At 45.9% G+C, this 21654-nt stretch overlaps 3 protein-coding genes across 4 annotated transcripts; 2 read left to right on the top strand and 1 right to left on the bottom strand.

The window, feature by feature from the left end:
- Positions 1 to 1084: 1084 nt before the first annotated feature.
- Positions 1085 to 10868, bottom strand: LOC149335404 (acetylcholine receptor subunit beta-type unc-29-like). 2 transcript variants are annotated; one of them, XM_089552098.1, is made up of 8 exons: positions 10737 to 10868; positions 9497 to 9654; positions 8514 to 8558; positions 7115 to 7224; positions 6377 to 6509; positions 4667 to 4815; positions 3524 to 3750; positions 1085 to 1765 (listed from the first exon to the last, which is right to left on the bottom strand). In XM_089552098.1, the coding sequence occupies exons 1-8, from the start codon at positions 10798 to 10800 to the stop codon at positions 1446 to 1448; spliced, it is 1206 nt and encodes a 401-aa protein (XP_089408224.1). In that variant the 5' UTR covers positions 10801 to 10868; the 3' UTR covers positions 1085 to 1445. The 2 variants fall into 2 exon arrangements, with proteins under 2 accessions (XP_089408224.1, XP_089408225.1); XM_089552099.1 differs by lacking the exon at positions 8514 to 8558.
- Positions 10869 to 12225: 1357 nt separating this feature from the next.
- On the top strand, positions 12226 to 18151 carry LOC149335403 (acetylcholine receptor subunit beta-type unc-29-like). The gene is made up of 7 exons (XM_089553916.1): positions 12226 to 12728; positions 13809 to 13969; positions 14699 to 14743; positions 15230 to 15339; positions 16499 to 16631; positions 17313 to 17461; positions 18118 to 18151. The coding sequence occupies exons 1-7, from the start codon at positions 12647 to 12649 to the stop codon at positions 18149 to 18151; spliced, it is 714 nt and encodes a 237-aa protein (XP_089410042.1). The 5' UTR covers positions 12226 to 12646.
- A 134-nt stretch (positions 18152 to 18285) lies between these two features.
- On the top strand, positions 18286 to 19441 carry LOC149335402 (uncharacterized). The gene is made up of 2 exons (XM_089553914.1): positions 18286 to 18583; positions 19080 to 19441. Exons 1-2 carry the CDS (start codon positions 18286 to 18288, stop codon positions 19400 to 19402), a joined length of 621 nt encoding a protein of 206 aa, XP_089410040.1. The 3' UTR covers positions 19403 to 19441.
- Positions 19442 to 21654: the final 2213 nt, after the last annotated feature.

Raw genomic sequence — 21654 nt, 5'->3', positions numbered from 1 at the left:
TCAGGGATTGACGGCATTGAGCTGGCTCATCAGCTCGCCCGCGACACACTTTTCCGGGCACCGTTGATCCCCTGGCCCAAGCCCTCGGAGGACGATGGGAGACTCACCCTTCGCCGCACAATAAAGGAGGTCTACCTCGAGCTCCACCTCGATAAACGCCTTTACCTTCCCTCTCATTCATCACTCGCCTTCTTCGGCACATCCAAATGAATGCAGTCACCACCTCGTCTCGTCTCTTTCTCTATCACTATCGATCGGACCCTTCCTGTCCCAACTGCTCCTGTATCTATGCGGACCTGGCCCATTGCCTCTTCTACTGCCCGGCTGCTCAGCAGTCGGGTTCCTACCCCCCACCTTCTTTATCCATCACCACCTGGCTCGACTGGCTTGGCGCCGAAGGGGAGGAAGAACAGCCACTTCTGGTCGCCCAGGCGGTCGACTTGTTCGGCCTGTAAATTATGGCCGAATAAAGGTCTTCAACTACTACTGCTGCTACTCTCTTGCGAAGAAGATGATAAACGTCCTGCGTCCAGGCTCTACTGATGACTGTAAATATGTGATTCATAGCATAGTGGTTGCAGCAGGCAGTGTGCAGGTTTGCATGTGATTTATTCACTTCCACCCATGCTAAACTTAGCACTAACAATTTTAACTGCGGCGTGATGGGAGATTTGAATAGAAGTGAATCATATTGATGTCGGAGCAATCTACAGAGAAGCAAGTTTTATTGAGATTGCGAATTTATCCTTCCCCCTATGGTGGCGTTCAGCCATTTCGCCCAAAACGGTCCCGGTATGCTGAAGGCGGAATATCCTTAGCAATATCCCGTGGCGAATAAGGCCCGTTTCTCCCGTCGACCGCCCAGGAATAATTTATCGCAGTGCTTAACCATTTCATGACGACATATCTCATGAATGCAGCTACGGACGGAGCTATTATGAGCGAAGCAATGAAAACTATGACGTTACCAAGGATGCGACACTTCTACAGTCGCAAATGCCACCAGACGTCCTCATAACATCACCCATGGGGATGGCTGCAAGAGTGGCACCTGGCGACGAGAATTAAATTTACTTCGGGACCACCAGAAATCAAATGCCACCAGAAAAAGGCCCACAGAAACGTTGGGGCAACATGTGTGCAGGAGGATGGCACAGTGCTAACCGGTGACCCAACCGCCAGATAATGTTACGAACTTATGGAGCCTGTAGGCTCGCACGTACTACGTTCAGACATTTCAGGCGATTGGCTTACGCGACTGCGTTGAAATAATTTTATTTTCCCGCGCACCGGTACCCCGCGCACTTCTCCTCAGGCCCGATAGCAAATCGCAAACTCCGTCATCAAAAGCTAGACGAATGTCACGGCGAACTCATGTAGGTTGTAGCTTCATTTGGTCCAGGAACGCATGGAAATACGGAAGTTTAGTTTCGCCAACTGCCTAATCATAAAAGGAAACCGATTGCCATGAATCCGAAAAAAAGGAACAGTATTCTGTCCACAGCCTGCGCCAAGGTTAGCCACCTCTGCCTCCTCTCCAGCCATTCGTCGAACGTCGGCGTCTCTTCACTGTCCCCTGCGTGGGAAGAAACATTCCGCGAATCGCTGCGGCTCAGGCACAGCACAGTTCCGCAGGGGCCCGTCAGCAGTCGGTGGATAGCATCGGGAACTCGGACACGGGTGTTGGAGCGAGACATGCTGATAACGAGGGCGCTTGCCGCTACAGTGAGCATTTCGACTACAGCTGCCACGGACAGGATCATCACTGCGATGAAAAAAATTAAAGGTCAATGTGGGTTAAAGCCCTTACGTGCTGTGTTTGCGAAAGCACCCTTTGACCTAAAGACCTTTACACGGAAGGACTAAACTCTAAAGGCATTTGACCTGAAGAGATTTGGCCTAACGGCCTTGACTACAATGGCCTTTACTATGAATACCTTGTACCAAAAGGCCTGAGCCTAAATGTCTTTACAGATAGGCATTTACCCTGAAGGCCTTCAACTTAAATGCCTTTGAAATGAAGACATTTCCCCTGAAGGCGTTGACCTTGAAGGCCTTCACCTTATATTCCCTTCTCCCAACTACCTTCAACCAAAAGGCGTTCGTCATTGCCATTGTCATTAATGACCCCACCGCAAACCAGCTTAGCCGTCACTACACTTTGAAAGTCTCGTTTATTTCCTGTGTTTCCCTCATCCCGTGACTAAATTCATTGGCTCCAGGACGCATCAGAATTTTCCAGGTTAGGAGGCCAATCATACTTTCGCACTAAAAAAAGTGCTAAAGGAATTAAACTCGTTTGACAGGCAATAAGTAGTTAGCTTGAAAAGCTCTGTTGTGCCAAGCCTAAGCTTCAGTTTTTTTTTCTCCTACGCCCTGCACTGTCATCATCAGTGCTCCCCTTTATTCTCTCGAACCCCTCCCCCCCCCCCCCCCCCCCCCCCTACTATTTGCTGGAAATAAACAGTTTACCCTGAGCTGCCGTCTCCGTGTGTTCATTCCCTCCGTCCGGATACCACAGCTACCTTTCTTAACAAATTTAAGCTTTCTGCTTTACAATGACGCAGACATCATGTTACTTGATAGGATTAAATGCCACACAGCCACCACACAACCTACAACGCAGATTCCTACCCATCCAAGTGCCCTATTATTTGGAAAGCTTGACCGCTCCTCCTATTGCACTTTACCTAATACTCTGGGCACTGCTCGTAGCCCATATTGACCGCGTGTTGGGCGATACATGTATTTGCTCAGGCGGCCCGAATTGAAACGGTGACCCGGATCAGGGTTAGAAAATAAATGATTTTAGAAACAAGGTTTAAAGAGATACGATTTGGAATGACTTTCTCATCTCTTTGCTGAGTATTTCGTTTGTGCTTCATGAGGTGAAGGAAAGAGAAAAAGTAAAAAGGGAAACGGGAAGGTAAAGAAAGAGAATTCGGGATAGTAGAAGGAAAAGAAAGAAACGGAAAGTAAACGAAAACGAAAGAAAGGAAGAATATAGAGAAATTCACCGATATTCTCTGACAAGTTTCGAATGCGTTTAAATATGTGACCAACTTCACGAGCTCTGGTGCCGACAAAGTATTAAGTGGCTATATGCATGTTAGGTTGGCGTGACATAGGTCACAAACATCGTTGCCAATGTATTCTTATTGCCGTCTATCACTACGGGATCGGCCAATGAGAATGAAACGTGTACGGTCGTCTCACTTTTCTTTTCATCCTTTCACATGTGTTCGAGAGATATACCTGAAATCGCACATCATGCTAGGTCGACCTCATTGTTATTTAAAATACTTTATTAACGCAAAACTACGCACTCCACAATCATTCGCAAACTTAATTCACGGGTGCCTCTATGATCTTATTCAATGAATGTAAACCATGTCAGTAGCAAGCACCCTTTCCTTGTTTGAAACTTCCCGATTAGTGTAAAAAATGGGTGTTTAAATTCGCGTTGACACAACTGGCAAATGCCGCCACATTTCAAAGGAAATACAGGCAGCCCCCAACTCACTTATCTTAGGAACCGTCACGGAGTCTTCCATAAGCTCCGCTATCCTGTAGAGCATGAGAGCAAGGAACAAGAAGTTCAGGCAGGCAACGGTCAGCCTGCGGTCCGAATCCGGCGGCATCCAGAACACGACCAGCATGACGAGAGCCGAGGCTATCGCCGGCACTGTAACTGTGAAACGATACCTGGAGCCCAGCCTCCGCAGGTGAAAGGTCACGTCCACAAAGGACCTGTTGGGTGTCGCAAAAGAGTTGATGAATAAAAATGATAGGTGTAACGTTATTAGTTCGGAAGCGGGCGGGGTGAGTGAGGGAACAAACGTGGGTTAATGACATCCTAGTCGAAATCAAGAGGAAGAAATGGGCTTGGGCAGGGAATGCAATGCGAAGGCAAGATAACCGCTGGTCCTTAAGAGTAACGGAGTGGATTCCAAGGGAAGGCAAGCATAGCAGGGGGCGGCAGAAAGATAGTTGGGCGGATGAGATTAAGAAGTGTGCGGGGATACGGTGGCCGCAACTGGCGAAGGACAAGCTTAATTAGAGAGACATGGCCTTTGCCCTGCAGTAGGCATAGTCAGTGTGGTGATGATGATGATGAATAAAGAACAACTCCAGCGGGCGCGTCCCATAATGTGACAGTGGATACGCATAGATGTCTCCCTAGGCACAGCTGTCTCACTATAAAGACATAGATTCGTAGCAGAGATGTCCTGTGAGGAGCTATAGATTGAACATAAAGACGCAGACAAGCCTAACCCTATATGGGGACAGAGATGCAGATCGTCTAGAGTTCGTCATACAATCTGCTAGTCCGAATAGGAAATGTGTCTCAGGAGATAGTGGGCGCAAAGAAAACATAGCGTTGACGGACCAATGAGCATTAATGTCGACCACCTGATCGGTTTCTGATCGTACATCGAAATCAGCAGCATTTAAGGTTTCCTTAAGATTGGTGTAATGTGAGCACACGCTAACCAAAATCTTAGACATGGAGGGCAGGTGACTCAGGTGTTTAGAGACCAGAGCCGCGCGCATTGATAGTTCCACTTAACATTAGTAGTGGCACTAAGAATGTTACGTGAAGACGAAGCTCGGAAAGAAATAGTAAATGATTCAGTGTAAGGGGACGCGGGTAGCTACGAAACACCTGTTGAGCTCCGTGTGGTTGGTGAAGGATATGGCGTCCAGGACCCATTCGGAGCTGGCGTTTGTCTGACGGCTTCCCCACGCGGCGTCCCCGACCATCTTGACCTCGCTGTCGCTGTAGGCGCTGGAGCCCACTCGCAAGCTGCAGGCCTGCGCGAAGCAAGGATACAAGGCCGAAGGCTATACTTACAAAAATGGTCTATAGACAGCCTATAGTATAGAGTTCTTATAGACTCTATTGTCTTCCTATAGATATTTCCCTTTGTCTGTTCCTATTTGATAGGCTGTCTATAGACAAAAGGTCTCCTAAAAGTGGTTTGGTTTGGTTTGGTTTGGTTTATGGGATTTAACGTCCCAAAGCGACTCAGGTTATGAGAGACGCCGTAGTGAAGGGCTCCGGAAATTTCGACCACCTGGGGTTCTTTAACGTGCACTGACATCGCACAGTACACGGGCCTCTAGAATTTCTCCTCCAAAGAAATTCAACCGCCGCGGCCGGGATCGAACCCGCGTCTTTCGGGTCAGCAGCCGAGTACTATAACCACTGAGCCACCGCGGCGGCACAGGTCTCCTAAAAGTGTGGACAGAAGTGTATGGACAGTCCATAGACTGCCTAAAAATTTTTGTGAGGGTAGCGCTTTTGCAAGGGCATTTTTCGTAAGGGTACAGCATGACTGCTTTTCTCATGCGCATTCAAGTGCGAATGAATCAACAAATAGAATATTTGATCAATCACTGAGTTGGACATTCTTTCAATCTCTCAATCCTTCGATGACATCAGTCGGTAAGGTTTACGCAATCTTATTCTCTATTAATTTTTACAAACACGTAATTGTATGCTTTTCAGCACGTAGAGCAGTTACGTGGAGGTGAATATTTGCCGTTAGAGGTGCCTTCTTCTTAGCAATGAGTTTTTTTTTCAACAAATATAAAAATATTGTAAAAATTGGAGGATGCTTAAGCTTCGCCTTTAAGAGCGGAACACGACAGCGTGTAGCAGGTGGTGGTGTAAATGAACGCAATTTTAATTTTTTTTCAATTGCTTCAGTAAATAATTGATCATCACAGATCCGAAATTTTCTTAATTACCATCATCAAATATTGGCTTTTCATTGAGCATTTTGGCACCTTTGAACCCCCCTTTTTTCATTTTTTTTATTTTTCATTTCTTTACTTAATCACTTATTCAACTAATTACAATGATCTCATTAAATCATAATCGCCTATCACACACCAATCAATCATCAATCACTAAAAACACAAATTACCATGATACGGTTTTTTTTTTACGCAGCCCCTGATTATTTTCGACACGCGATGCCGACTACTACTACGTCGACTGCTTTTCAACCGAACGAGCTGTATACGTTGTCGCGTAATGCAATGGTGACGAGCTCCAATAGTCGCATTCCAATATAGTAAATCGAAAGTGAATGTTTAAAAATTAAATTAGGCCTGAATGTACAGCTCACGAATACTGCTTTCTGGTTTATAAGATCAAGGGCAACTATCCGTCTGTGTGCCCTTTATTTGCTCATGCTTAAATGAAGCGAATGTGCCACCGGTTACAAATGTTCCCTGTCTAAGATGCCCGTGGCTGTGGTGAGCGCGTGTTCATGCAGCCATGTTCAAGCAGTTCCCACGTTCAGTGCTGTTCTTGTGCAGGTGCGCACTAACCATTCGTACTGATGCGGTACCTTGTGGTCAATACCTGCTTATCGTTTGGAAAGCCGCTCAAGTCGGTGCTGCATGGCGTCTTGACCCTCATGGCGTCGCAGGACCACGCATGGCCGCCGCTGTATACGTTTACCTTGTCCTGCAGTGTATCGATGTCTCCTCGTCTCCTAGGAGAAGGAAAAAGAGAGTGAAAGCAATCCAAAATTATAAAAAAAAGAAAAACTTTTTGACAGGAGGTTCCCAGCATACCACGAGTCTGTGACATGGATAATAATAATTATGACACGCATTAGGTTTTGTGAAGTGATAATTTGCTAAATTTAGTTATTTCATTATTACTTTCTGTGCTAGAAGAGATAATGCATTTAATTCGCGGCATATGCATAGCATTAGGCGAAGCTAAAATATAGCACATTTATAGCGTCATGCTTGAACGTGCTCAAAGCATGGCAGTTTCGCGCGAAGAAAATGACTAAATAAAACTTGATCACTGTAGCTGGCATACGTGACCTTCTAGAGTTCTTCTCAAGCTCTTAGTCCTTCACAACTTTTCCCATGACTATTATACTGAGCAGTCATCTCGAACCGTTTTTAACTGAGAGGCTCAGCAATATTTTTCACTAAAAGTCCTAAAGGATTCGGAAACTTTTGAGATATATATGCCGCCACAAAAGTGCCCATGTTATGAGATGTTAATGCATATCCGGCGCATTTACGTAAAACTGCGCATACGTAAATAGAAACGGCTATACAAAGAGAGCACTGTACTCACGCGTTCACAACGTCTACGCGTGGCCACCATATCTCGTCCATAGAACCCGAAATCCGGCTCGTTCCGTCGAAGTCCTCCTTGTTCCATGTCAGCCGATGGTCTTCCCAGAACTGCAGTTTGCAAGTGCACTGTCATCATCACTAGCGCAGCTGCCATTCATTTTTATTATCATGATCCTCATTGCCCTTATTTGTGCAGCCTTGAACCAGCAGAAGCCACGTTAAACGGACGCTGAGGACTATACTATTCAATTGCTGTTTCCAGTAAAAATTGAAATCCTGGCTTTTTTTGGCTATGCTGACTTTTGTAAGGCAGAAAAAAAGTGTATTTATAGCCGAGAGAATTGTATTTACAAATGTTCCCGCTAGTCGATTCAAACTCGTGACGTCCTTGCAGAAAATGACGGGTCGCCACCGTTTTGGATGGCGAGGTGACATATGGGCTCTGAGATCCGCTGCAAAGAATCAGTGTCAACTCACGCATTTTAGTTGCGAAATCAGCCGGTGATAGCGACACCTGTATCTAGTTTTTTTTTTCATTTTTCCTTATAAAAGCTCCATTTTCGGTTTGAGTGGTAGCTTTGTTGTTCGAACGCGATGTCCTACTTGTACACGCCGACTTCTATTTGTCATCAGTATACCTCTGCCCAGTACCACGAAGGCTCTCTTTGTGTAAGGTTTAACATCTGTGTCATGCCCTAACAATCATCATCATCATCACCAGATTATGATGATGATGATTGTTAGGGCATGTCACAGGTGTTAAACCTTACATCATCATCATCAGATTGTGATGATGATGAACGTACTTCCATCAAAAGACCGAGACAGCATGTATAAAATAACAAAAATGAACTAATAATACAAGCAATAGGTGGTGGTGGTGAAAAACTTTAATTTACAAAGAGAGTTTGAGGGTCAACAAACCCTGCTACATGGTCGGTATCCTTAGTCCGGGACACCGCATGACGAGGCCCCGTCTCGCGCCCGCTTTACTAGAGCCCTTTGAGACTCCAGTGTGGAGCAGTTGAGGAGGGCAGTCTCCCATGCCTCTCGGGTGGGGGTGGGGGAAGGGGGAAGGTGAGGATTCCGAGTACATGCCCACACCATGTGAAAGATATCGCAGATCTCTCCACAGTGCGGGCAGCGCCCATCTGTGTTTGGATCGAAGTGTTTTGCTATGGCAGGACAGAGAAGAGTTCCTGTCTGCAGGCGCCGCAGAGTTCGCTCCTCCGCCTTACTCAGCCCCTTGGCAATAGGCTGATGTCAGTACATGGCAACCTGCCCCTCCGTGAAGAATGAATATCCTCACTGAATACCGCGGGCTAAACGGCGCTTTTCCCTGGTTTACTTCGATCCACTGAACTTGGTTTGCTTAACGCAGCGAAAGTCATGCTTACCTTGCAGAAATAAAGGGCAACCGTGAACCACTCGTCCGCAAGGTTCTGCGTAACAAATTCAATACCAGCTACAAATCGTTGCAATACTCAACACATTTCCCCCACATTGTCATTAGACAGTATGTTTCGACGCTTACAAACTGCTTCTACAAAATCGTCTCGTTTACACCAACCACAAATGACCGTTTCGCCGCATATAGGCTGCACAGTAAAATAAAGAACGGCGTTGAGTGAAAGGGCTTGTAGCGATGACGTCAACTTTAGCTGATAGGAGCAGCGTTCCTGCGTTTAGGGACTTGTTTGGTTCAAGGTTGCTATCCTTTCCATGTTCGCCAAATCCGGAAGAACGCGCACACGTGCACGTGGACACGTACAGGAAAGAAACAAATCAGTCAAAACGTTCCGCTTAGTTCATTCACTCGTATTTCTCTGGAAAATATCAGTGGCAGGAAGAAGTTGTAAAATAGTTCTATTGAAAAAAAAAAACTGAGATTGGAGCGAGAGCGCAAAAACCGCCAGGCTACAGCTCCGTGCCAGGAAGCGGGTCGAGGTTTATAGATGCACTAGCGGAAGATTGAAGAAAATAGTGAAAACGAAAAAAAAAACCTGCTAGAATGCCGTTTTATGCTCAGGGTTAATACATTTCCAATGGGACTACAGAAAAAATTATAAAGCTTGTCCACAAATCTTCTGCCCCGCTCATACGCGAACAAAAAAAAAATTGAATGCCCAATTGCAGAGCAAGCGACCTAGAATGCATTTAACTGCGTGTTGGATTTGTGCAAAGGTCTTCATTTTAAATTCGTCAAAAGGCCGGGAAAGTTGCAGCATACCGCTATTTACATGCAGGAGATATTAAAAACTGAACAGCTATTGATGAATATTCCTTCTTCAGATTAAAGAAGATTCCGTTAAAAAGATCTAAAATCCAATGCTCATAGCGGTTACATATCGATTAAAACTCACAACACGGAGACACTCACGACGTAGTTGACTTCGACGAGTGGAATAACCACGTGCACGACAGTGGGCTTCGAGCTGTCGTTCGCTGGCCTTATGGAGGCGTCGTATCCGCTCTCCTGTAAGAGACGCCTCCTGATCTCCTGAACTGCCGGCGCGTAGCCACTGGATTCCAGCTGATCTGCGCAAGCCCCAGGAAGAAAAAGGCCTTTCGGAACGTTGCACTTTCATTTTCACTTCGCACGCTTGTTTACTGCAGCCTTCTTCTCGCATGTTCCACATATAAGCCACACCATGCTAACAAAAGCTCCAGCCACAATTCTACACGAGGGTAATGGTCGTGAATTCGTGCGGCACAGGTTTGTGAAAGTCTGTATTTTATTCGCCTTACAATCTGGTTTGAAATGCTTGCCTATATGGAAACAAGAAACCAAGGAGTCGAACGCACAAGCATTATCCAATAGCAACCACCTAAGTGCTGCCATACGGCTACAGAGGAAAGCTACACAGCTTTCAAGGATTAAGGACCGGGTTAATTCGAGAGACATGAAAGAGGCCTCACCCCTTCAGTGGTCGTAGTCAGGCCGATGATGATGATGCTGATGATGATGCAGCTTCCACTGAAGCTTCGTAGTTTTTTTTTTCTTCAACTACGAATGTCTCTGTGGAAGACGTAGAGCTTTTTTTTGTAGCCGTATGGCAGCGCCTAGGCGGAAGCTAATGCGTACAATACAAACTTATACAAACTTATTACAAACCCATTCCCCCTTGGAAGATTTCCCCTCAACATTGCACTAAATGACAAGTACATACTTTTTTTTTTCTGGGGGGGGGGGGGGGGGGGGAAGGGGGTAGATCAAAATCTTTGCGTTTAGGCACTTTCAGATAATATAAACAATAACAGCCACCAAGTTCGGCTTTTGATTGCTAGATCTTTGGAACACACTGCCTTTCGGCGAATAAGTGTCTCCCGTTTTACTCCTGTGTTTTAGTACGGCTAAGCGGCCTAACATTTCTAGAGGACACCAGTTCACGTGCGCATCTTATTTTCCTCCGTTTCTCGTCTCTAGTAATATCGGGAATAACTTCGACGCCATGCCCACTCGGCAGTCAGTCATCAGTCTGTGCTAGGGTTACCAATTAAACAGTAAATGCCGGCGAAGAGTCTAAGACAGTTTTCTTATTACGGTACGCAGGAAGGGAAAAGGTCATCACCTTATGTGTGTATAACAAATACGTTCAGTAGTAAAGTAAACCGCTTACCGCTTTGGGCCACTGTGAGGAACGAAGCAAGGAAGACCAATAGGAACAACAGCGCGCACTTCATTGACGATGCAGGGCGGCGAAGACCGGCAGTCAGGCCTTTCAGTTAGTTGCACTCCGGGCAAGATAGAGAGATACCCGATCTCTTCAAGGGGGCGTAGAGAGAGCTCCGTATCTCGTTACTCCAGTCACCGCCCTCCTTCTTTCTACATCTGTGGTCCAGTTTGTCTGCTATTAGTAAGGTCTCAACTATTTACCTCGGTACGAAAAGTGTAGGATATTGACAGAATGTCGCTTCACAAGACAGCGTAGCACTGAAATTCCGCTTTGCCCTGTAAAATGCGAGACGTCTACGAAAAAAAAAAGCAAAAGTGCTGTAACTGTCTCCCTTTAGGCGGAAAATTTAGGGGGGCACTTTTAGGTGGCCCCTGAAAGGAGCCGATTTGCCCCCTAGGCCGATTTCTCCCTCGATCTATTCCCACCACCCCCCTTGTCCTGTCTTTTTGGACCTTGTAGCCTGAAATCCTAGTGGGTTGCAGATGAAAGGGAATAACCACGACTAAACCGGATTAACTGCGGCGTCATAAAAATCGGTCGACGGCATTGGCTGGAGGACATCCTTTGAGGGACATCTGCCGCTTCGGTCTTGAGTTGTAACTGAGTATAGCAGCTGTCTAACTTCACCTTTTTTTTTTTTTGTCGGCAGCACTACATACTCCAATGGTCTACAAGAGCGAGCGACGTGCACCGCACATCCGAGAATGTGCAGTGAGTAGTGTTTTAATTTTGGAAAGGCAACCTGGTTTTTGAACAGCACCCATACTAAGCCGTGTTCCAAAAGACCATCCCATGAAAAGCTCGAATCACAAGTGAACTCTTGAAACATACATGTAAGTCAGGAGGCGCTGGAGTGCTTTACCTTTATTGTCTTTGTTTTGACCTCTGAACATCCTGCTTCCAGTCTTTTTTACCGGTGTCAGGCCAAAAAGACGAATGTAACCGACCCACTCTTTCACGACAAATGCAGCCATCAGTGTTATGTCTTGATTAATAAATCTTGGAATTCCTACCAACACGCTCTGCATTCCTGGAATGAGAGTCGTTTTGCCGCTCATTTGAGTACGACAAATTTAATATTTCCACAGGACTCGGATACCTAAGTAATTTTCCGGTATTTGTAGCTTCCAGTGACATTAGCTTTACGCCAACTCCGCACCAAATCTCCATAAGCGCGAGACCTCCAAATCAAGTAGTAAATGTAAGCGACATGGACGCTTCATCCTATGGGTACTGAGCATGGTGAAAGATCGCAACCACACGTGTGTGCACTAAAAATGTCGAGAAGTATACTACCAACCGCTTGGGATCACTGTGACAGAGGAAGCGAAGAGGACAGACACAGGCAACCGCGTGTACCTCACTGAAGATTCCGTGCAACGAAGACGACCATGCAGGCCTTTCAGTCCGTCGCACACACGGCAAGATAGGGAGATACCCGATCCACCAAGGGAGGCGTTGCAGCCGCACTGTGTCTCGTTGCGCCCGTTACCACCCTCCCGCTCCGTTCGTCTCCGGTCCAGTTGCCCGCTATTAGTAAAGTCGCAGATATACTAACACGATATCAACCTTACGAATATTTACAGAGCTCTGCTTTCAACCACTGTAAATTTTAGACCCTGTAATGTACTTTTAAGTAAGGGGCATTCTGTTAGGTTAGGCCAAGGAGGAAGATAAGATGAAGTAACTGTCGTACTCGCGCTTGACATCTTCACCTCGCTATGAAGGAATGGTTGAGGAGGGGGTCGCAGTTGGAATTCTGGAAATCGAATCCAAATGCTGCGTCGTCCTCGATAGGGATACTGCACTGGTTGTGCATACAACGCTTTGAGGCTTAGTCTTAGTCGAACGCGATGAAGCATACTTCGATGGATATCGGATTCATGTCTACGCTCGTTACCCTTGCAATCTCGCACATTGTGGTGGCACAAAGTGGTAAGCCAACTTATTCTTTACCCTATATGATGTAACTTCAAACCTCTACTGATAGTAGAGGCGTCATTTCTTCCTCGTCTTCCGGAGAAAGAAGTTGTAATAGAAGTTTTTTTTTTCCTTTGCGTATTAGCTCTTACGTGAATGACCACTGCGTTAGCATCTATTCGGCATTACAAGTTAATAATTAAAGAATAGTACCAAAATGTTTTCAAGTTTGCCAGTGCAGATTTATGCACCGCGATTTGAAGCAGGGACGAAGGAAGATTACCCGCCGCGGTGGCTCAGTGGTAAGGCGCTCGTCTACCGAGCCGGAGTACCCGGGTTCGAACCCGACCGCGGCGGCCACGTTTCGATGGAGGCGAAACGCAAGAGGCGCCCGTGTACTGTGCGATGTCAGTGCACATTAAAGATCCCCAGGTGGTCGAAATTATTCCGGAGACCTCCACTACGGCACCTCTTTCTCTCTTTCTTCTTTCACTCCCACCTTCCTCCCTTCCCTCACGGCGCGGTTCAGGTGTCCTCCGAGATATGTGAGACAGATACTGCGCCATTTCCTTTCCTCAGAAACGAATTTGCAATTTATTTACGAAGGCAGACAGACGGGGACACCCCTGTTTCAAATCGCGCTGTATTACTCAATCAATTACCAACTCGCCAAAGCATCAGTTCTAGCAGATTTATGCATAGCAAGCAATTCAGAATATCCCGCAGCTTCCCTGAATAAGTCCTGAAATATGGTACATATACTGTATCTTCTAATCCGCCAACATATATTCATCTTTACAGTTCAAATATAATTTGTTTCCTTGAGGCTAGACTTTTTTCTTCATTCTAGAAAGTAGAAGCTGTTGAACATGTTGATGGTGCGTGATTTAGGATTTAGTTCAGTTCGGTTTTCCTCTTTGCGCTGGCGGCACTGTAGCGGTTGGCGTCTGCTCACACCGCTTCTTTGGTTTAAGATTTATATTCGCAATGTACTTCTTTGGCTATTTGTGTAATACGAACCAGGACGCATTTTTGCTCGCAATTACATGAAGGATATTTAAGAGACTCTAGCTTTTGTGTCACTTTTGTTGGCAGGAGGGGACGGAACCGTAAGCGGCTACGTGTCAGACGTGGAGCGGCTCAGGAGGATGCTGTTTAGAGAACGTGGCTACGACGCGACCTCAAGACCTACGAATGACAGCTCGGAGCCTACCGTTGTTCGCGTTGCTTTTCTCTTCAAGAGCATCAAGCACGTCGTAAGAGACTGTCACTGGTGACTCTAGTTGCTCAGCTGGATAACTCATGCAGTGGAGCCTTTAGTCGCTCAGTTTGGCGTGAGCGACGTAGCACATCACTTGACCGCGGTGTCCCCATCATGTGACCGGTAACGTAACCATGACGTGACCGGTCAGCTCACGACTGCAACTAGCTTTCCTTTTCAAAGTAAAAGGTATTGTGTTGAGAACATGTACCTTACTCGCCCAGTGCTCTACCATTTTCAATTCCTTCAAATACCGGTCGATATACAAGCTGACTATTAAGTCAAACTAATCATTACATCACATCTAATATATCTACTTACAGAATTATGCGTTTTTTACAGCAGAACTCTTAGTGGCTCACTTGTGGCAAAAGCGGCTTCGTCAAGTCACCATATTCGGGTAACGTGATAACACGAGACCGTGATTACCCGTCACATCACAAGATCGATGACGTAACTGACAGCGAGGAGCCGTCCGAAAGTGCTCCGCCCAGGTGTCAGTGCAGTCTCCTTTTTAGTTGTGGTAGTTGTGGTTAAACGCGTTAATGAGAAAGCATAATCGGAGTGTTTTTTTTTTTAACGTTAGTCATTTGAAGAACCGAAGGTATCGTTCGAGCAAAAGGGGAAGTGTGTGTGTGTGTGGGGGGGGGGGGGGGGAGGAAGTGGTTCTCCTGCAATGCTGACAGTCCAACAATAATAGTGCCGCTGTGTGCTTCCTTTCCAGACAATACAGGACGATTGGTTCAGAATCGTTCTGTCGTTGTGTGCGGTAAGCTGGCTTCTTCCTTGACTTTCTTTTTTTTCTACACAGTTCATACTGTCCGTACGTGTACGCAGTTCGCATGGATCGCTGGCGTCTTCAGTTCATCGCTTCATACCACAAAGAATAGCAGGGGTTAATGAAGTAGCTAATTAAATAGATCCCTAAAAGGAAATGTCATTTGCATTTTAAGCTTGTGAGCGTGTCTTTTGAAGAGGGAGCGGGGGTCGACAGTGAACTCTCGAATGCTTAATAAGTCAACGACGTTTCTAAAGAAAGTAGGATAAAGAGGTTCAGCTCTATTATTTGTGGCCATGCTTCGGCCGATACACACCGCATCATGTCATTTACCCATACAAGAGGGCAAGGAATTAAGATGAATTATCATAGCAAAGAATTCTCCAAGAAATGTAAAGGAAGATACCCGTGCCAACGCTGAACAAAACACTTTCGAGCTAAATAGTGGTCATCGAGCGTACTTGTCGGATGCTGCAGTACTGGAAGGACCACCGCCTGACGTGGAATGCTCGAGAGTACGTAGACATGGCCTTCATCGCCGTCGACGCGAGAGACGTCTGGTCACCTGACCTGGATGTCGTCAATGCGTATGTTTATGTTACTCCCCTCCATAAGCACGATTCCTGACAACTTCGCTATACCACTGAATTCGTAATATGTGAAAAATATGAGAGGATTTTTGATACTAGTCGACCAAGAAACAGCAAGAATATTTGCTTCGCGTGTGTCTATTTAAAGCGAGAACAATAGTAACCTGAAAAGAGTTGACAGGTAGCACGAATTTTTAAACCTGGATTTGCCACATGTACTTTCATTATTATTTTTGCGTTGTATTAATTTATTACTGTTTTGTTAATTATATGCCTAACCTTCTTATGCACTCAAAATATTCGTTTTGCCGCGCCCCTGACTTGCCGGCTTACAGCTAGTCAAGATCGTCAGTGTCGCCACATCTCCTTTCGGTTAACTATAATCAGATTAATTTGATCTTGGTGACAGCTACAGGATCTCATTGAGTCCTGTACTGATTAATTCAACTGATTCGATCCGAGTGACAAAATTAAGTAAGTTTCAGAAGCGCTCCTACAACACCATATTTTCTGGACAACACTTACTCTCTGTACGGCATCAAAAATTCTAACGAAAGGACATCAACTCGTATTCGGACAGTACATGGGAATGCGCACGAGAACAGAAGGGAGCACAGGGGACATGATTTGACTCTCTGCTATACCCCTGCCGTCCTTCTAGTACTTTAATCCTTCTAATTCGTTGGTCCTTCTAGTAACCGATGCTGTTAGTTTCCCCAGCACGCAATCAGTGAGGTCAGTAAAGTACGCTAAACAATTCTCACTCAAAACTATGCAGTTGAAGAAAACTCCGTCAATCCAGACACCACCAACGTACAAGGGTCATCGCCCAGTTTTCTAGAACATAGCATACAAGCACCAGTTTTTAGTCAACAAAGACAGGTGGGCTAGTTGGTGTACTTGAATCCAAATCCTAATCGCCAAATAAGCATGGACGCAAGAAAGAATAAACAGGACAAGGCGCTCTCTGTATGTGCGGTTTCAATATGCATTTCAGGAACTGTTTGTTAAGTTGTTTTATATACCGTCCCCCCTCCCCTTAGAGGCCGGTTTGGGACCTGGATTTATAAATTGTAAAAAAAAACCGCATATTTACAGTTTAAACATCTAGAGCACGTATTTTAAAACGAAAACGAACCCTTTATTATTCGTGCAGCAGAAAGGAAGACTTCGACAGCTTGAAGAACATGCTCACCGCCCAGCCCGATGGCTCAGTCTGGGCCTGCTCCTCTGTCAAGATCAAGTCGCCATGCGCGGTGGACATGAGTGGCTTCCCCAACGACGAACAGGTAGAGGAGCGACACCTATTAGCTTGTCACGACAAAAATTTCGAAAAATGTGGCACGCGGCCTCGGCTGGCACCGGTCCTCTTGTTAAAACTGCGTGTCAGAATTCAATCATTAATAATCAACAAAACAACCAATGAAATAATAATGAAGTCATAAAAGGACTATCACACTTTTATGAGAAAGCACTTAGCAGTCGTCAACGAATTAAAAGTGGTACACAAAGCACCCAGCTTAGCGTGTCTTTTTCAACATGCGATGCCTGTTAGGAGTGTTTGAAAGGGGCATTAAAGTAGAATACTAACAAGCTACATTAAAAGACTAGCATCGCGGGATGGTCAGTGTGTAATTGTTACCAAGAACAGAGGAGAGTAAGGCAAAAAATTGTGTGAAAGGAAAGAATACTCTTACAGTATGAACTTGGAACCCTAAAGCGAGTTCTATCAGTCTTTTCGCGCACTGCTCTGTAGCAGAGGATATGCCCGTTGTTCAACAGTATAAGTACGTATGTCCTTCGAACTCCTAGACCCGTAAAGGCAAATAAAATTTTGTTTAATCCCTGATAAGTCGTTTGAGCAGGGTTTAGTAGGGCTTCAGAGTTGTTTAGGTTCTAGGGTTAAAGGTTTCCAGGCTCACATTGTACCCTAATCTGTCTTCACACCTGTCATGCATGTTTATTGGCAGCTGTGTGGCATCCGTGTCGTGTCCAGCGCTTACAGCGACAGTCAGGTGAAGCTCGTCGAAGGCACGGTGTGGGGAAGCCACCAGGACAACGCCAGCACGGAGTGGAACGTCACTGGGATCTCCTTCGCCGAACACACGGCGCTGAACCGGTACGTCTGGGACATTTCTTGGACATGTCGATGCCGATACCAGAAAACATCACCTTGTAACTTTGGGACGGGACTACCAGCTTTTCATAGCAATGTTTCTGCGCTTGAGACAAATGAAGAAACCTTCGCGTGTGCAAGTTTCATTTTGGCTATGGACCCGAACTCGGAGATAAACTAAATTAGATCAAGAAATAAATTTGGAAATTAAATATAGATAGGCGCAGCGTACTGTAGAGAGCAAACTGATAGAAGGAAGAGATCAGCGTAGAATATAAAGCGAACTCGAGGTAATGATATTCTAGCAAGCATAGGTCAAGAACAGTAAATATACATGGGCAGAGAACGCAATGATGAGAACAGGTAACAGGCGGTTCCATACGGTAGCAGACTGGATTCCAAGAGGTGATGAACGTAGTTGACGGTGACAGAGAGGCAAATGGACATCTAAGGTTAGGAAGTTAGCGGGGATAAGGTGGCCTCGACTTGGCTGGGAACTGATAATATTAGATTATTGGGAGAGACCATCGTCCTGCTGTGAACCCAGTTGTGCTGGCCAATGTCATAGTGAATATTCAGGTGATCCGGCGAATTTTGGCTCTCTAGGGGTTGTGAGATGCAATAAAGATGCTGTTATTCCTACTTTCCCTGCGGATCAGGTGTGCGGAGATAGGGGATCGAACCTTTCGTTGACTTCAGATATGCTGCTTCAGTAAAGCCGCAGACGTATAGCAGTATATATTTGTCACTAACACTCATTCGTCGTAGGTAAAGCGAAGGAAACGGAAGTTCTTGTTTCCTCATGTGCATGGGTCCGTCGATCTTCCATGCATTCAGCACTAGGCTTGCTGGACAGAGCTAAACTAAAGCCACGTCGATTATTCTCCCGACTGGGCAGGTCCTTCTTGGACGTGACCTTCCGCATGAGGAGGGTCTCCAGGCGCCACCTCCACTCCACCACCGTGCCCTGGGTGGCCTCGGCGCTCGTCATGCTGGCCGCCTTCTGGATACCGGCGCACTCTCAGCACAGGCCAGCAGTGGCAGGCCTGAATCTTTTGTCCGTCGCTGTCATGCTGAGCAGAGTTGCGCACCTGCTGGGATCATCTGCGGTGACACCCAACATACGTGAGACCCCGTCTGGTTTCACAAAAGTCAAAGAGACGTTCACGTAACGAGCTATGAGTAAGTCTCGGCTGTTAAAGGGAGTAATGTATGGGTTAGAGAGGGTAACGGTCGTGTGTAAAGGGCTGTTAAGCCATATACAATTTTTTATATTTCAAGTTGGCTACCAGGGTTTTGCAAGGAAGGTCTCTATGGTGGAGTGTCCTTTTTCTTTTTTTGTGACTCTACAGAGATAAAGAGGCTCGAAGGAAGTGAACAATGTGGCAGGCGAAGCGCAAGCCTAGTTGATCATTCTCTGTTTTCTTTTGTACTAGCCATACTGGCACAGCGCGAAAGACAGACACAAAGGAAGGCGGGACAACACGTGTCTGTTGTCCCTTGTGTCCGGCCCTTGTGTCTGTCTTTCGCGCTGTGCCACTATGGCTAGCACAATTAAAAACCAACTCACCCAGCTTTCCGTCCTACAGAAGTCTATTTTCTTCTTCAATATTTCTTCCAGTGCTCTTCCTAGGGCTCGCTACAGTAGTGCAAGTGGTTGCTACGGCCGGACACCCTTTCGTCCTCGACCTGCTGTCCTCCGGGACCAGCAATGGCGCCCCCGATGCCCTTTACAAAGTCTTCAATAGACCAGCTGCAAATGTTCTTTGCCTGACCGATCACGAACGCACTGACGACGTCTCCGCACGGCCCGACGATGTACAACAGCTTTCCGTGTTCGACGATACCAGTGAACGGAGAAGACAGTGGCTGCTACTCGCCCAAGTTCTTGACAGACTCCTGTTTCTCGTATTTGGATTCATGACGCTCGTTTTCTTGGTGTAATGCATCGGTTTTTATTATGACGATGATTTGGCGTAACAGCTTACAATGATTAAAATGGTGTTTCTTAGGGTATCCTTCGTGTTTCGAAGTATTTTTGCTTTAATCCATGTGATACTGCTTAAATTATATCACTAAAAACCCGCCGCATTGTTAGAACATGTCCACAGCTGCATATATTCGGTGTGCTCTTTTTTAGTGCTGTACACAACGCAGGCAGCTTGGTGCGGTTGAAGGTGTAACACGCCAGAGGTTCGGGTTAACACACTCGGCACAAGATATTAAGGGCCATATTTCTGCGCTACGATGCAACCAAGTGCGAAAACTACATCCCGTGCGGTTTATAATACGGAAGTCGAACTGAAACTTTCAGATTTGATTCTTTACCCCCTCCTTTGGTCCTTTACGGAGTGACGAAAGGGTGTAACTATTATTCACAGCATTAAATTTATTTATATATTTCCTCGTTTCATGCACTAGCCTCCTCTCAAACGTACACACGGTCATAACAACAAAATCGTCATATGAGAAGATAAGCGCAACCAAGGAGGAAGTGGCCTAGCGCGATTCTTACCAGTTAGAAAAGCAGGCTTAATCCCTCCGGGTTTAATTGCTTGAGCATGAAAATCCTCGCCGAAAGTGGACAAAGGAGACACAATGGCTGCTGACATAGTACGTGCTGCTTTTCACTAAAATTATACCGGCGGTGACAGCGCCACATTCACAGACTCTTTGATCGATCTAAAATCAATCAATCAATCAATAAATCAATCAATCAATCAACCAGAAAGCAAATAAATCCACATATCTTTCAATGAATGGGTGAAATATAATTATCATCATCCTGAATTAATAGTTTGCAGGCTGCTAACGTGTGAAGTTCGAATTAACTATATTGTACTCGACGCAATAATTTGAAATGAAACTAATAAAAACTCGTGTTTATATGCCTGCCCGATTACAAAAGAAAATGCATTACGCAAAGCCAGTCACACGGAAGGCACAGACGACTGAGAGGACACGTCTCTTCCGTGGCAGAGTTCGCACACCACTGCCCCGCTATAACCGGATGTTAGGGGACTAGGACAAGCGAACAACAGCGTGAAGATTCGTTCTGCGGCTGTTTCATCGACACACTCACTGTTCGTCGAAGCCCTGGGGAGCGTGGTGGGTGCTCACAGCAAGCAATCTCAAGACACAATCGGCGGGGGGGGGGGGGGGTGACTATAGGGAGAATCGATGACGTTTCATTTCATTTCGTATGCAACAGCTGTATCTTACCCGTACTCACCTATGGGGCAGAAACGTGGAGGCTAACAAAGAGGGTTCAGCTCAAGGACAACACATCGAGCTTTGAAAAAAAAAAATTATTGGTGTATTGTTAACAGACCGGAAGCGGGCAGAGTGGGTGAGGGAACAAACGCGGATTAGTGACATCCTAGTCGAAATCAAGAGGGAGAAATAGGTTTGGGCAGGGCATGTAATGCGAAGGCAAGATAACCGCTGCTCCTTACGGGTAACGAAGTGGATTACAAGTGAAGGCAAGCGAAGCAGGGGGCAGCAGAAAGTTCGGTGGGCGGATGAGAATAAGAAGTTTGCGTGGGTACGGTGACGGCAGCTGGCAAAGGACAGGGTTAATTGGAGAGACATGGGAGGGGCCTTTGCCCTGCAGTGGGCGTAGTCAGGCTGATGATTGTGATGATGGTGATGATCTTTGGGCTATAGAATAACCTTTCTTCGTGCCCGTTCGGTGTTTGAAAGTCGATGGTGTACATAAAAGAGAAGTCACAAATGTGGAGGACAATGCGACATAGACCACTGCACATTCGCGGCAAAGTTTACTCAGAAAAAGAAGATATACTGAATGCGAACAAGCGAACAATTTATTACCCATCACCCTATAGTGCCTATCCTTTACCGATGTGCCGACCTCATACCAACTGTCAGCAAAGACACGAGACTCTTCATGTTGTTTCAGCTTTGTGTAGTAATGGCGTGTTCAAGTTTATCTCTTCCACGCATCTATTTTTTTATTATTCGACTTGACCTAACAGATGGGCAATGCATGTAATGCCCAAAAGTGTTTGAACTTCCTAAATAGCACGCATGCATAGTAAGCCAATCGAAAAAGATAAATCTTCCTACTCTTGACTCCTTTGAATGTTACTTGTAGGAATTCCCCGCCAACTCAGCATAGCTATTCAGTAAAATAAAACGAAAAGTGACGGCACTGCGCTTGCAAAGTGGCATGGAGA

This window comes from Amblyomma mixtum, chromosome 7 (assembly GCF_055824585.1).
Source record: "Amblyomma mixtum isolate Tamu chromosome 7, ASM5582458v1, whole genome shotgun sequence".
NCBI classification, from domain to species: Eukaryota; Metazoa; Arthropoda; class Arachnida; order Ixodida; family Ixodidae; genus Amblyomma; species Amblyomma mixtum.
The sequence above is the reverse complement of the archived record's forward strand: the minus strand, read 5'-3'. Positions and strand labels throughout refer to the sequence as shown.

What these genes read in the sequence shown, in the direction of transcription:
- LOC149335402 (XM_089553914.1), top strand. Translation starts at nt 18,286, where the DNA reads ATGCATTCAGCACTAGGCTTGCTGGACAGAGCTAAACTAAAGCCACGT. An exon ending in TGCGGTGACACCCAACATAC is followed by an intron (nt 18,584 to 19,079) that starts GTGAGACCCCGT and finishes TATTTCTTCCAG; the next exon opens with TGCTCTTCCTAGGGCTCGCT.
- LOC149335403 (XM_089553916.1), top strand. Translation starts at nt 12,647, where the DNA reads ATGAAGCATACTTCGATGGATATCGGATTCATGTCTACGCTCGTTACC. An exon ending in TCAAGAGCATCAAGCACGTC is followed by an intron (nt 13,970 to 14,698) that starts GTAAGAGACTGT and finishes CTTCCTTTCCAG; the next exon opens with ACAATACAGGACGATTGGTT. An exon ending in GCTTCCCCAACGACGAACAG is followed by an intron (nt 16,632 to 17,312) that starts GTAGAGGAGCGA and finishes GTTTATTGGCAG; the next exon opens with CTGTGTGGCATCCGTGTCGT.
- LOC149335404 (XM_089552098.1), bottom strand. Translation starts at nt 10,800, where the DNA reads ATGAAGTGCGCGCTGTTGTTCCTATTGGTCTTCCTTGCTTCGTTCCTC. An exon ending in TTGCCCTTTATTTCTGCAAG is followed by an intron (nt 7,225 to 8,513) that starts GTAAGCATGACT and finishes TGCAAACTGCAG; the next exon opens with TTCTGGGAAGACCATCGGCT. An exon ending in AACCACACGGAGCTCAACAG is followed by an intron (nt 3,751 to 4,666) that starts GTGTTTCGTAGC and finishes GACACCCAACAG; the next exon opens with GTCCTTTGTGGACGTGACCT.